The 14,847-nt window shown below is 45.2% G+C and overlaps 1 protein-coding gene across 2 annotated transcripts; it reads right to left on the bottom strand.

Annotated features, from left to right (window-relative positions):
- Positions 1 to 457: 457 nt before the first annotated feature.
- On the bottom strand, positions 458 to 7,547 carry LOC123104394 (flowering time control protein FPA). 2 transcript variants are annotated; one of them, XM_044526231.1, is made up of 8 exons: positions 7,072 to 7,547; positions 6,004 to 6,246; positions 5,824 to 5,898; positions 4,966 to 5,732; positions 4,295 to 4,883; positions 4,064 to 4,177; positions 3,608 to 3,766; positions 458 to 822 (listed from the first exon to the last, which is right to left on the bottom strand). In XM_044526231.1, exons 1-7 carry the CDS (start codon positions 7,426 to 7,428, stop codon positions 3,626 to 3,628), a joined length of 2,286 nt encoding a protein of 761 aa, XP_044382166.1. In that variant the 5' UTR covers positions 7,429 to 7,547; the 3' UTR covers positions 458 to 822; positions 3,608 to 3,625. The 2 variants fall into 2 exon arrangements, with proteins under 2 accessions (XP_044382166.1, XP_044382165.1); XM_044526230.1 differs by having other exon boundaries at positions 3,608 to 4,177; positions 7,072 to 7,546.
- Between the last annotated feature and the right edge of the window lie 7,300 nt (positions 7,548 to 14,847).

Raw genomic sequence — 14,847 nt, 5'->3', positions numbered from 1 at the left:
CCCCCGGCTATTAGCTTAAAACATGAATCTAGAGTAGTCTCTTACCTGTTTCTTGCAAACCAACAAAGATTAACGAAGGAACCTATAACTTCAACCGGCCCCAGAAATAGTAGTAGTTTAAAACATAAGTCAATCATAATATATTTCCTTATTTTTCGCAGACCAACAAAGTTGAGTTGAGGAACCTGTAACTTAAGCCAGTTCAGCAATCACCCCCCCCCCCCGGGGGGGGGGGGGGGCTATTAGCTTAAAATATGAATCTACAGTAGTCTCTTACCTGTTTCTTGCAAACCAACAAAGATTAACAGAACCTATAACTTCAAACGGCCCCAGAGATATTAGCTTAAAACATGAATCTACCATAATATATTTCCTGGTTCTTGCACACCTACAAAGTTTGATGTAGAAACCTATAACTTCGAACCAATTTAGCAAAAGAAAAAAGCAAAGTCACACATGAACTCATAACAAGAACAGATTTAATCCATGTCAAAACCGAGAAAACCAAACAAGTACCACATGTCATGCCAAGGAGGCCGCATAGACAAATAGACGCTCATAATGTTCAAAGCTGAAAATATCCGACACCTAAAAAGCAATACAGGGATGCAAAAGGAGATATCTGAGTTTTCCCTTTCTGGATAGTATGAGGCAGAGAAGCTACTAGTGCACTAGTGCAGTTGACGCTTGATTGTCTGTCCCTCTCCGGTAGGTAGCAACCGATTCCACGTCAGGGTGAGGATAGATAACCGCCAGCACACCATCATGGGCCGGGACGAGATTCTGTTCCGCTGCAGGCGAGGAGATCGAGCAAGCCAGTACCTACAGATCACACGTTTCCGTCAGATACAAGTTGTCATACGTGTGTTTTGTTCAGGTAGAGTCAGACAAATCGGAATAATACGATGTTCATTTGTACGAGCTGACTCAACTTATAATAAAATAATTATTCGATCTCATAATATAAAATCATTTTTGACACATAATATAAGAGCATTTCTAACACTAATAAAATAATTACTACATCCTCAGCCTCATAATATAAAAGCATTTTTGACATATAATATAAGAGCGTTTTTGACACTAGACAGAGCGGAGATAGTGCGTGGTTTGTGCGCCTAGCATAGCAGCGTCATTTTATTTTATTTGGAAAAGAAAAGTCAGCACGTGGCTGTGGCTTTGCGTAACCGTATGCGTTAGGCGGGATTGGAGGTAGGCCGAGAATCTGGGAGGCAAAATCGGTTGGACTGAGAGCGAGCTCTTCCCCCAGACAGAAGAGTAGAGCTGACAGACGATAATTTACTGTTCAGACGATAAGTTACTGTAACTTTTTTCCTGTTGTCAGCGCCCTTGGTGATACAGTGATCTGTGTAACCGGCATCTGGTGCCTGTTATTTTTTTACAGCAATTTTGATGTTCTATTATCGGCGCGCCTGCTCCTTTTCCCGTTTAAAAAGCAAACATATTCTACTAACTACTCCACATTGGGGTAGTCAGTTGAGGTGAAGTGCCGTTGCAACCACCACGTGCATATAATAATTATGAGCATGAAACAGACGACACGCCGAGAGAGAAATAGGACAAGCTAGATGGGGAGAGGCAGACAGGGAAGGAGAGACAGGATGAGGTTAGAAGTTTATACTAAAGCGTCCTCGTTACGATTTGGTGCGTCGTGTGGCAGGACATTTGCAGAGCATGTATAGAGTATTTAGAAAAGGAAGAGCACCTAATCAACGAGGAGAACCATGTTACCTACTTCTCCGTCTCATAATATAATATAAGATCATTTTAATACTAATGTAGTGTTAAAAACGCTCTTACATTATAAGACGATGAAGATGAAGGGAGTGGCAGTCCCACTGCACCACGTGCTATCCCAAGGTTTGCTCCGTGGTAAGACTCCCTCCATTCCAAAATAGATGACTCGTTTTATACTAATTTTAGTACAAAGTACAAAATTGGGTCATCTATTTTACAACAGAGGGAGTATGTGTAAGGTTGAGCGCACCTGGTTCGTTACTGCATCTGCAAGTTCCCCAAGTACGTGCTACTAATAAAACCTGTAGGGCCCAGGATTAAGAGGTTGAGAGCGTACCAAAACTTTTGCAGGCCGTCTTTCAACTGATATTTTGGTTCAAGAGAAGCATCCGGCGGGATGAATGGACGTTGCTTTGAGCGAACAAGGATCGACTTCCACTTTGATAGTAAAAAAAAAGAACAAGACAACGAATCTAACGGAAGGGAAGGAGAGGATGCGTGTCCTAAATGCCAGTGGCCATCGCCACGCAGCAGCCCCGCAGTAGCAAATCTGAATTACGTATTTGGACGGCTCGTTCTGCTCAATGTCGTTTACGGTTATGGAAAACAACAGTCGCAAAATTGAGCGGACGTGTGCTCCGATTTAAACGACGCAACTACAGATGTGTGAGAATGAACCCGGCGTTTCCAAGAAAACGACGCAACTATAGGTGTGAGCGCACAGGAATTCTGGCGCATCATATAATGGACAGAAGACTATGAAGCTATGCATTGTCTTGTGCCCCCAAAATAGAGAAGATCATTCGCACATTCTGCAGGAGCTAGGGCTTCGCACAGCCCTTTCGCACCCATCACTGCGTATTTCAAATGTTTCTCGGGCTAAGACAATCCTGATGGCCCCCGCTAGGGGGCAACGTATGCTACCCGAGGTTTCGCAGGGATGAGGCATCAGCAGTGTCCACGAAGGAAAGCAAAGCACCATGCCGAAATCGTCTCATCGTAGCATGAGAAACGTAGTCTCGAATCTCGATGTACCACGAGAACTGCAGACTTGCAACTTACATGCAAGTGAGTAATGGTTTTTGCTTTGTTTCAAATCACCAGTTTGGATTCAATAAGGCCGGCCATTACATGAAAGATGTTCATACATATATATCTATATATCAATCAAAAAACTAATAATTCCTCTAGCAAGCTATGCAACATTCTACCATGACTTCTTAAACTACTGCAGTCAAAACTACAGACCCTATGTAGAACAGAACTCCAGAATTCAATCAAGATAGAATACGCTGATATCAATTTATTATGCAAGCAACAAATATCAACAGATAATGCACATAAAACTATCAAGAGGATATATGTGTGAATTTGTCAGATAAACTTTATTATCTAAGCCACTAGTTCTGATCCGCTTAATTGTACCCGTATTGCACAACCACATACCCACCACGACGATGCAACATTCATCTGCAGCACCTATCCTAGTCTATACCATGACTTGTTAATTAATTACATGATAGCTGAAAGGTTTTCTGTCGGTCTATATTAGTGCAATTAGGATATGCTAGGTGTGACTTATGTCTCACATTCTAAGTATTATGATTAGTTTAGCACTATCCAGGATGATTGGCAGTTATCAATATTCCAGGTAACAACCACAATTTTTTAACTTATGTCAATTATAATATTCCTTACCAAACATCCCAGGAAACTTATGCTCCTTGATTTATCCATGCAAAATTGTGTTTGATCCTCTTAAGTTAGCTAAATCTATTACTATATCCATAATTTTAGCAGAAAAGATATAGCAAACAAAATAACACACTAGGTGCAGAGGTGAGCTTACCTGAAGCAGTACTAAATATCAAGATTGGTTTCCAGATCCACGTTGTAGCTGCAGCAGTAAATTGTGAGCAAACTGGAGCGTTGCCTGGTACTTCTTGTTCTTATCCGCCTCTTCAGTAGCTTGAGCAGAACCAGAAGCAACATTTTGTTGCTGTTGTACCTGAGAGGAGAAATCCGAGTTTACCCTATCAGTGGGGAATGACGTTGACTGATGGAGCTGTGCCAAATTCCCCATCTGGTTATTTGCTGCCAATGGTCCATCATTCATTTGGTGTGGGGGAGGGACTGGTAGGTTGGTATTGCTTGACTGGAAGTTAGACTGGCTAACTGTTCCTAAGGAACCGTAATTGTTTTGAGGAGCGTAATAGTGTTCTGGTTGATACTGCTGCTGTGTAGGGAGAGCAGACACTGGTCCTTGTGTAGGGAGAGGAGGTGGTGGAGGCAAGCTTAAGGTAACCTCAGGGTTGTAAGCAGTATGTATTGGGTGCTGCTCCTGAGCACCGACCATGCCCCCATAGCTTGCTGGAGCTTGCCTGCCGAACTGCTGACCCGATTGCTGAAGATTACCCACCTGCTCAAAGGATAAATAAGAGGTCAGTGTTAGATTTTCATCTTCCCATACGATAAGAAAAGTAGATGCATCATGCAACAGTGATGCCACAGGTCTTCCTGTGGAGCTCGGGGTTACCTGACTATTTGCTGGAACTGTTGACTGCACATTTGGCATAAGTTTAGCTAATGTGGCCATAATATCAGGCTTGAGTGACTGTTCTTGCTGTCCTGCTATTTGGCTCATGGGAAAGCTTGATACACCTGACTGAACTGCTTCCTCACGTAAAGATCCCCGATAATCAGCATCCTGATGATGGTTGCTATTAACAGAGCCCATATTGTAATTTCTTTGCATCGCTAGCATGGTATCACCACCATCATAATAAGCTTGTGACTCTGGTCCAGTCAGTACAGGTCTCTGGACAGCAGCATTGGACATCTGTGGAATGTGCAGTACCACGCCATAAAGGCGCTCTGGACCATCAACTTGCAGAACATTCGTCAGGAAATCAGATGGCGGGACCAAAAACAAAGTAGTTCCTGCATCAACTTTAACAACCCCTGCGCGACTTTTTGAGCCCAAGTACCGCAGAAATTCAGTGTAAGACACAAAATCATCTTCACTGTCTGGTAAGAAGAAGACAATTTCAAAACCCGAAGCATCTCCATAGTGTTTTGCCAGCATATCTAATCCTGTTCTAGCGGAGATATTAACAATGTCCGGCCTGCAAAGAGAAGTGGAATATATGCAAGGTCAGTAAACTATACAAGAAACTTTAGAAAAAAGTTGAAGTTGTTTGTACTCACAAAGGTATCTCAATGCCCCTCCTTATAGGCAAGCAGCGAGCACGACAAACAGGAGATCCACCTTTGGCAATACTGCCACGCCAGAAGTGCCCAAGGGATGACGTTTGGTGTACCGTGCCCTGGATCCGAATAACAGAGCTAAAGCTCTCATCAGCAACTGGCTGAAGACCCTCACTGCCTGCCCTTACATGGTAAGGGTCCATGCCAGCATCCAACCTCACCCTTTTGGCTTCTCTCGGATCAAGCGCATTATGACCAGAATGTCCAGTCAACAAAGATGAGCCAGCTTCAGGTGCTGGAAGGATACCACCAGTGATTGGCATTGCACCATAGTCCAAGTATCTTGATCTTCCACGTCGAGGATCATACCCTTGTGATGTGCCATGACTACTGCGACCAGCACCAAAATAATCAGGTGCGGCATATGGACTATCATTGTACATCTCTGATCTAGGGAACCCAGCAGGCGGTGTTAGGCTATCAAGTTTACTGGGTGCAAGCCCACTGCTGGAGAAAAGAACATGAATCCTTGTATCATTGAAAAGACGCCCATCTAGAAGATTCTTAGCATTAGAAGCTCCTTCAATGGTTGCAAACTCCACAAAAGCATACTGCCTTTCTGGAAAAACCTTGATGTTTGTAACCACACCATGTGCTGCCATAGCCCGCCTTAGTGCCTCCTCATTAACTTTATGTGTATTGGGTAAACCCACCCAGAGAACATTGGTAGGATTTTTCGCCTCTCTCATTCGTACTCCAGCAGAACCCTGACAAACAGAACATGATATGACAGTAAGCAACCCGCAGATCAAAGAGGACAGTACAACAGCAAGAACCAAGAGAAGTAAACAGCAGTACCTTTGCATGTCCAACTCCAATTTCACCGGGTGGCAATGATCCTCTACTGTTGAAGTTGCCTGCTTCCGACCGTTCCTATCCAAATCAGTACAAATAACTAAATAGTAAGACAGCGTTCCTTCAAAAACTGCAGCCTAGAAGTGCTATTCACAAACTCAGTCAAAAATAATAGATGCATACCGCTCTGCCTCTGGACCTCTGGAAATCAACACATAATTCCTTGCCCCCTAAATCTGCCCCATTCAAGGCTCTATGGGCAGAAATGGCATCTTCCAGCTTCTCAAAGTCGATGTATGCAGAAGTTTGATCATGGGAGAATGCAACACCTTCAATCTTCCCAAACTTTTGAAACTCCTCCTCTACCTCCTGCTTTGAAATAGACGGACTAATTCCTCCAACCCATAGGTTCCTAACAGCTCTAGCCTGTAAAAACCAATCAACAAACACAAGTAAGCATCATGAGGGCATAAATCTTTACACAACACCAGCATAGCAATTTCACCATAGAACAAGAAACGATCACCAATCTAGGAGTATTTCTGTACCTACTTATAAAGGATAATGTTCAAAAAAGCGGAAAGCCACAGCTTAGAGCAATGGGCGCTTAAGCGCGTTTGAGCATTTTTTTTAAACTTGGCCAGAATTTGACTGTTTTGTGCATCTAAAATAAGAAAATAGGAAACATGGCACATGGGTAGTTGAAGTAGCATCTAAAATGCACTTAACATAACAAATACACATCAGTTTCACACAGCAAGAAAAATGACAACTAAAATGCAGTTCAGTTCAAATAGTCATAGCCAAATGCAGATCATGTAGCCATGATTTGGCCAGAATCTGAAGGAAACAGCTCCCATACAGACCCTAATAATAAGATAAATGACATACTGCCATCATTGCACAAGCAGCTAAGCAGAAGCAGTTCAAAAACAGCCAAATTCTGGCCAAAATTTTAAAATACGCTTAATCTACCGCTTAGGGCAGAAGCGAAGCATTTTGCCATCGCTTGCCGCGCTCCCCTGGACCGGACCACCCCCGTCGCCGCAGATCCGGTGTGCCGCCGCTCGAATAACTACATGCATCAGAGCTGCTGGAGGCCTCAGCCCACACCGCCTAAATAAACCACAAATCACAAGCACCGAAGTCCTAATTACCGGAAAATTCACATCATACTGCAGCCAGATCCCGGGGGGATCCAAGGTGGGAGCGGATCGGAGTGGGGGAAGGAGGGAGGGGGTGAGAAGTTACCGGCCGGGCGAACTCGACCCGGATGAAGGCGCCCTTGACCTTGGACCCGCGGAGCGCCTCGAGGGCGGCCCGGGACTCGGCGACGGAGCGGAAGAGGACGAACGCGTAGCTGCGGGAGCCGGCGCGCGTGACGGCGCAGTCTAGCGCCTCGTGCGGGGCGAAGGCCGCCATGACGTCGTCCTCGCCCGCGTGCGCGGGCAGGTTGCCGACCCACAGCGCGTTCGTCTCGTGGGCGGCCCCTGGCGCGGCGGCGGGGGCGGCGGCGGCCGCGGAGCCGGAGGGCTCCGACTCCTTCGGCGGGGAGGCCGACGGGCTGGAGGCCTCGGAGGGCCCCGCGGGCGGCGGCTCCGACGACATCGCCGGCGGCGGGATCAGGGCAGGGAGAGGTCGCCGGGGCCTAGGGTTAGGTTGTGGGGAATTGGGCTGGAGCGTCTGCGATGGGGAACGGAACGGGTGTGGGGGATCCGGCCCGCGGGTCGGACTGTATATACTGCGGTCTGCGGGCGGGGCAGGGACGACTGCGCGCCTGCGCCGAGTCCGTGGGCGGCACCGCTTCTATCCTTTTTTTTTAGGGTAGCACCGCTTCTTATCCTTGCTCCAACATCCACACACGGCACCTATTCCCATCACCGCTCAGGAAAAAAAAAAAGATTGACCTTGTATAAGCCGCATCCGGCGCCGTCCGATCCTACGCGATCGTGTGACGCGGGCGCCTGTGTGTCCTCACGCGAAGGTAGTCCATCTTGTGCTAGCGTCCCCGTGAATGCCTATCCCTCTTACACTTACTTCACACGCAAGCTTTGCCAGATAGCCATCCAACCCAATAAGAGTCGCGCAAGGGGCGATCGATCGGTTTGTCCACGCCAGCAGCGCTATGAAATAAAAACAACTGGAGACGCGCGAGCGCTGGTTGGTCTAGAAGAAAGAGGGAGGAGAAGGAAATCGCTTGGGTCCCTTCTCTGCCGACGTACGCCACTTCCTTTTCTTTGACCCCATCACATCACACGCAACCTCCCATCCCCTCGTCCCTCTCACAGCGCCGCCCCGATCCACCCACCTCGCCGTGGTTCAGCCGATGGCGCCGCGGTTCTGCTCGGGCGCCATCGCCTGAAGGTCGCCGTTGCCGTCGACGAGGACAGATGGGAGGATGCCGCCGCAATGGATCTGCTCCCCGTTCCCCTCCACCATCGGTGGCCATGTGCGGGTGTCTCCCGGGATCCAGGTGTGGTCTCGCCGCCATTGATTCCAGAGGAGAAAGGGGTGCTCTTCCATGTCAGCTAGATGAGAAATAGGAGGACTAAGGCGCCGGCGAACAAATCCGACCTAGATCTTTTGGCCACAGCCGCATCACACCATTACCCAATCCCGATCTCTCTGCTGCTCTTCTCCAGCCTCGCCACCGCCTGCTACTCCACTTATAATCTCCCTCGCCACGCCACCATCACCTACTTCCTGTGCTGCCGTGGCGAGAAGATGGTGGTGGGGACGGTGGCACCGGTGGGGAGATGGGTGCACCGCCGCCGTAGGCGCTGCTAGCGCCACCGCCCGCGTCAGGCGGCCACCGCGACAGAGGGGATCGTCAAGAGGCCCAGTATAACCATACGCCGGGTCTCTACGCCTCAAGGGACCCCGGATTCAGTCATATCAAGAAGTATTGCTAGATGATTCAAGTGCTCCGTGAATTACTTTCAGGCATGTGATGTCTTTCATTGGATCAAAAAGCACACCAAGCTTAATCAGGTAGTTATTACTGCTCTGAAAGACATACGTAGTTGTTGATTGCTTCTGCTGTTTTCAGTTAGTTAACTTTGTTGTTTCGATATACCACCACATGTCTGAAATTGCCTTGCGGAGAGTGGGACGATTCATTTGACTTCATAGTTTTTGGAATTTGATTTTGGTATAATGTGGAACTAGAATTTGGAATCTATGTATTGCAGAATTTGATGGTACAATGCATAACTCTAATTAATCGTGTAATCTAAACAGAAAAGGTTAGCGAGCTTCTACAATCTTGGTACTTCTGTTATCTATACCACTATGATTGCTAGATGTTTTTGTAGCTTGACTATCATGGGCCTGGTTTCATGGAACCGATCACACAGTTTTGGGTGACGCCATCTATATATCTAACAAAAGCCTGAGGACCGGGACCTCGTCTGGGACATCGAGGTGAGACCCCAATGCTCCGCTCTTTCGGTTCTATCCGCGTAAGATTCTGCGGCGGTCTCCTTCGGTGGGAGAAATATTTGCCTCTTTGAGCCCGGATTTCAGTTTGTACGAGTTGAGGCTCGGTTTTCCTTCTGCATAAAGGTTACTTTACATGCCAGGGATTATGAGAATTTTTTTTGGTTTGCATTGCAATTATGCTTGCTGATTTGGTTGCGGGCTGGATTTCTACAGGCAGCGTTGGTGTTGAGTGGGTGGCCCAACAAGAAGAGGAAAGAACTGAATAGCGAAAAGAAAGGCGAAGACAACAACCATGAAGGTCAGGACAACGACGAGGCTCAGTGTCGAAGAAGCCGAGGGTGGTATGGTCAGGTGAGCTCGGGATTGACATAAAAAACACCTCCCGACGTTACCTTTTGCTTTCTGTTAAATGTTCTTGCAGGTTGCAGCAAACCCATTCATGTTGCGTCCTTTCTCTTACTGTTGGTTGCAGAGGCTGTACCTAAAAGAATACTTCAACTTATGAACATGGAGAAGTTCACTAGGGAAAATATTGCAAGTCATCTACAAATATCACAGCATGGCATTTATTCCCACAATCATCTTTATCTATTCAAGTGTTATCTCTTCGATTCATGATTCGTGAGCATGTGATGCACAAAGAGAAACTTTTATAGAATTGTGTAGGATCTAGAAGTAGATGTGTCTAAAGGGGGGGTGATTAGACACTTGGTGCTAAAGTTGCAATTTTTAAGCTTTTTCGGTTTAAGTGGGGTTTAGGCACAATTTCAGCACACACAATACATATCAAGCAAGCATGCAAAGAGTATATGAGCAGCGGAATGTAAAGCATACAACTTGCAAGAATGTAAAGGGAAGGGTTTGGAGAGATCAAACGCAATTGGAGACACGGATGTTTTTCCCGTGGTTCGGATAGGTGGTGCTATCCTACATCCACGTTGATGGAGACTTCAACCCACGAAGGGTAACGGTTGCGCGAGTCCACACAGGGCTCCACCCAAGGGCAGCGGTTGCGCGAGTCCACACAGGGCTCCACCCACGAAGGGTCCACGAAGAAGCAACCACCCACAAAGGGTCCACGAAGAAGCAACCTTGTCTATCCCACCATGGCCATCGCCCACGAAGGACTTGCCTCACTAGCGGTAGATCTTCACGAAGTAGGCGATCTCCTTGCCCTTACAAACTCCTTGGTTCAACTCCACAATCTTGTCGGAGGCTCCCAAGTGACACCTAGCCAATCTAGGAGACACCACTCTCCAAGAAGTAACAAATGGTGTGTAGGTAATGAACTCCTTGCTCTTGTGCTTCAAATGATAGTCTCCCCAACACTCAACTCTCTCTCATAGGATTTGGATTTGGTGGAAACAAGATTTGAGTGGAAAGCAACTTGGGAAGGCTAGAGATCAAGATTCATATGGTAGGAATGGAATATCTTGGTCTCAACACATGAGTAGGTGGTTCTCTCTCAGAACATATGAGTTGGAATGGTGTGTGTGTTCTGATGGCTCTCTCTTCGAATGAGAAGGAGGTGGAGGGGTATATATAGCCTCCACACAAAATCCAACCGTTACACAGTTTTCCAATCTCGGTGGGACCGAATCAATAAACTCGGTCGGACCGAAAATGTAAACCTAGTGACCGTTAGTGATTTCGGTGGGACCAACTGGATCAACTCGGTGGGACCGATGTGCTAGGGTTAGGGTAAATCCAAAACTCGGTTTGACCGATTACTCAAACTCGGTGGGACCGATTTGGGTAATAAGTGAAACTGAGATTTGGTCAAGCAAACTCGGTGGGACCGATTGCATATCTCGGTGGGACCGAGAATATTGCAATGGGTAACAGAGAGTTTGCAAGCCCATCTCGGTGAGACCGAGATCCCATCGGTGATACCGAGCTGATTAGGGTTTGGCAGTGGCTTATGACAAGTGAAACTCGGTGGCGCCGGATAGGAAGAATCGGTAGGACCGAGTTTGGCTTAGGGTCTAGGTCATATGTGGATATGGGAAAGTAGTTGAGGATTTTGGAGCATATCATTAAGCACATGAAGCAAGAGGCTCATTAAGCAACACCTCATCCCTCCTTGATAGTATTGGCTTTTCCTATGGACTCAATGTGATCTTGGATCACCAAAATGTAAAAGTGAAGAGTCTTGAGCTTGAAGCTTTAGCCAATCCCTTGTCCTTAGCATCTTGAAGGAGTTCCCACAACCTTTAGTCCATGCCACTCCATTGTTGAACTTATCTGAAACATGCTAGATAGAAGTGTTAGTCCAACAAGAGATATGTTGTCATCAATTATCAAAACCACCTAGGGAGCACTTGCGCTTTCAATCTCCCCCTTTTTGGTAATTGATGGCAACATACATCAAAGCTTTAGATAAAGATATACAGAACAACAAGTAAAGCTTTGGAAGAACATGTAGCAAGCATAGGCTCCCCCTACATGTATGCACTCATGTAAATATGAAATATAGAGGCATGTGAGAGCATAATCATGACAGAGTAGGCAATGTGTTACATGTATCTTGGCCATATGCATCAGAGCAAAAGATTATTAAGGAAAAATACCTTCATGCTCATGAGTCCTTCTTGCAAACAGTATGTACATAAGCAAGAACTCCTCATACTCATGATTTTGATGCATATACTTACCTTGTGGTCTCGAGTTGGCTTAGGATGGAATGAACCTGCACAAACAAGGTTAGATAACACAGGTACGTCCACTAGCCAGAGCAAACAAAGGAAACCACAAGAATGCCAAGACTGGGATGACATGCAGAGAGTGAGTACAAGGTACCACATTTGATTCAACATGTCCCCAAGAATAAAATCAGAGCTGAATAGAACTTAATTCAAATGAGTTCATATGAACATGTCTTTCCCCCAGAAGGACATGTGGCATCTCTCCTCTTGAACATCAAGCATCTGGGATCCTTGAGTATTTCTCTCCCCCTTGAGGTCTCTCTCTCCCCCTTAATACTTTCTCTCTTGTAGGTTTGGTCCTTGAGACTGTTTCTCTCCCTTGATGTGATCTCTCTCTCCTACAAGCTTTGATGTGAACTCTCTCTCCCCCTTTGACATCAATTTCCAAGAAGGTTTTGCCTGGAATCCGTCGAATAGGTTTGGTCCTTGAGATTTAGTACAAAGCAGAGGATAAAATTGTGATGCTTGTGGAGGACAAGATTCATTGAGTGGAGCTGGATCAGAAGAAATGTAGAACAAGTGGCAAAGTGGTTTTCTGATTGCAAAGTCGGTGGCACCGAGTGGCATATTTCGGTGGTACCGAAAAGATTCGGTTTGACCGAAATTTGCAAGTCGGTGAAACCGAGTTTACACAGAGAAAAACACTTGTCACATCAGCTCATTAGTCAAGTAAGATCTCACAAAGATTTGCAAAGAATTAGCTGAAGGATTTGCAAGGAATTTGATGCAGAAATATGCAGAACAAGAACAAAAAGGAAAAGAGTGAGAGTTTCTAGATGAAGTTTTTTTTGTTTGAGAGAGAAGGAAACAAATATGCTAGGAACAAATGCAATAACTCAGAAAAGGACACAAGAGAACTTCATCTAGAATTGGGCGGTGACATAGTCACCTATGTTAGAGTATATTGACTTAGGAGTCAAGTGAGGACACTTGATCATAGGTCATACTCATCGTTTAAGCTCAAAATGGGGTTACCATTTTTCGTTTAAGCATCTTGATGTATTCACATCTTGTTGAGTTGCTTTGACTCATGTCTTGGAGTAAAGCTTCTCTAAGATGGAATGACATACCTTGGGTGGTGATGTGGTTCTTGCTCATGTAGTTGAACTTGTGTGGGTGCTCAGGGTTGATGTAGTTCATCAGGAGTTGGGAGCACCACTTGGAGTTTGAGTTCATCTACCTACATGGGTTAGTTCTTGCAAGGAAGAGCACTTGTGTATCCAAAAATGACAATCATGAAGCTTAACATAGAATTTGTCAAAGGATATGTTTGAATGGTTTTGTGCTTCCTTGTCTTCAACCACTATTGTGTAGAGTCTTGGTCTTGTAGAGATTGCTCAAGATGTGAGTGAGTCGCAATCTCATGGAATTAGATTCAACCAAGCACCTACATGGGTTAGACAACATGCAAGGTGCAAATATATCCAAGACATAAGATAGTTATCATAAGAGATACATCATGGATTAGTTATAAGCTCATGTCTTGCATGTATCCAATGGAGTTTCTACTCCAAGTTCGAAGCATCAATGATGTTCAATTCTCCTCTCAACCTGCAAAACACTTTCTCATCAAGCGGTTTAGTGAATATATCCGCTAATTGCTTATCGGTGCGAACATGCTTAAGGTTGATGTCACCCTTAGCAACATGATCTCGAATGAAATGATGACGAACTTCAATATGCTTAGTTCGAGAATGTTGTACAGGATTATGACCAATTTTGATAGCACTTTCATTGTCACAAAGCAGTGGAACATGTTTCACATAAATCCCATAATCTTTAAGAGTTTGGGTCATCCAAAGTAATTGAGCACAACATGAACCAGCGGCAATGTATTCCGCTTCGGCGGTGGATAAGGATACCGAGTTTTGTTTCTTGGAAGACCAAGACACAAGAGATCTACCAAGAAATTGACAAGTACCCGAAGTGGACTTTCTATCAACCTTGTCTCCGGCATAATCTGAGTCGGAATAGCCAACAAGATCAAAAGAAGACCTCTTAGGATACCAAATGCCAAAATTTGGTGTATGGATTAAATATCTCACTATCCTTTTCACAGCCTTAAGATGACAATCTTTAGGAGCAGCTTGATATCGTGCACACATGCACACACTTAGCATAATATCGGGACGTGAAGCACATAGGTATAACAATGAACCAATCATAGAGCGATAAACCTTTTGATCAACAGGTTCACCATCTTTGGTCAAATCATTATGTCCACTAGTAGGCATGGGTGTAGACATACCTTTGCATTCTTGCATATTGAACTTCTTGAATAAGTCCTTGGTGTACTTTGTTTGAGAGACAAATGTACCTTCCTTAGTTTGCTTGATTTGCAACCCGAGAAAGAATTTGAGTTCACTCATCATAGACATCTCAAACTTCTCTGACATTAGCTTTCCAAACTTTTCACTAAAGAGAGGGTTAGTTGAACCAAATATGATGTCATCAACATAAATTTGGCATACAAATAGTTCTCCATTAACCCTTTTAGTAAAAAGAGTAGAATCAATTTTACCAATTTCAAAACCACTTGTAGTAAGGAATTTGGTCAAGCATTTATACCATGCTCTAGGAGCTTGTTTAAGACCATAAAGAGCTTTGTGAAGTTTGTAAACATGATTTGGTTTCTTAGGATTGACAAAGCCGGGAGGTTGTTTGACATAAACTTCCTCCTCTATTTCTCCATTTAGAAAAGCACTTTTAATGTCCATTTGGTACAAGGTGATATTATGGTGATTAGCATAGGCAAGTAAGATGCGAATGGACTCAAGTCTAGCAACGGGAGCATACGTCTCACCATAGTCCATACCTTCGACTTGTGTGTATCCTTGGGCGACGAGACGTGCTTTGTTGCGGACCACTTGTCCATCTTCAT

Source organism: Triticum aestivum, chromosome 5A, assembly GCF_018294505.1.
Source record: "Triticum aestivum cultivar Chinese Spring chromosome 5A, IWGSC CS RefSeq v2.1, whole genome shotgun sequence".
Lineage (NCBI taxonomy): Eukaryota > Viridiplantae > Streptophyta > Magnoliopsida > Poales > Poaceae > Triticum > Triticum aestivum.
The sequence above is the reverse complement of the archived record's forward strand: the minus strand, read 5'-3'. Positions and strand labels throughout refer to the sequence as shown.

Excerpts from the sequence above, each read along its gene's own strand:
- LOC123104394 (XM_044526230.1), bottom strand. The coding sequence starts at position 7,428 with ATGTCGTCGGAGCCGCCGCCCGCGGGGCCCTCCGAGGCCTCCAGCCCG. Across the intron at positions 6,247-7,071 it reads GGGTCGAGTTCGCCCGGCCG|GCTAGAGCTGTTAGGAACCT; the intron begins GTAACTTCTCAC and ends TGGTTTTTACAG. Across the intron at positions 4,884-4,965 it reads AGGGGCATTGAGATACCTTT|GCCGGACATTGTTAATATCT; the intron begins GTGAGTACAAAC and ends TTCTCTTTGCAG.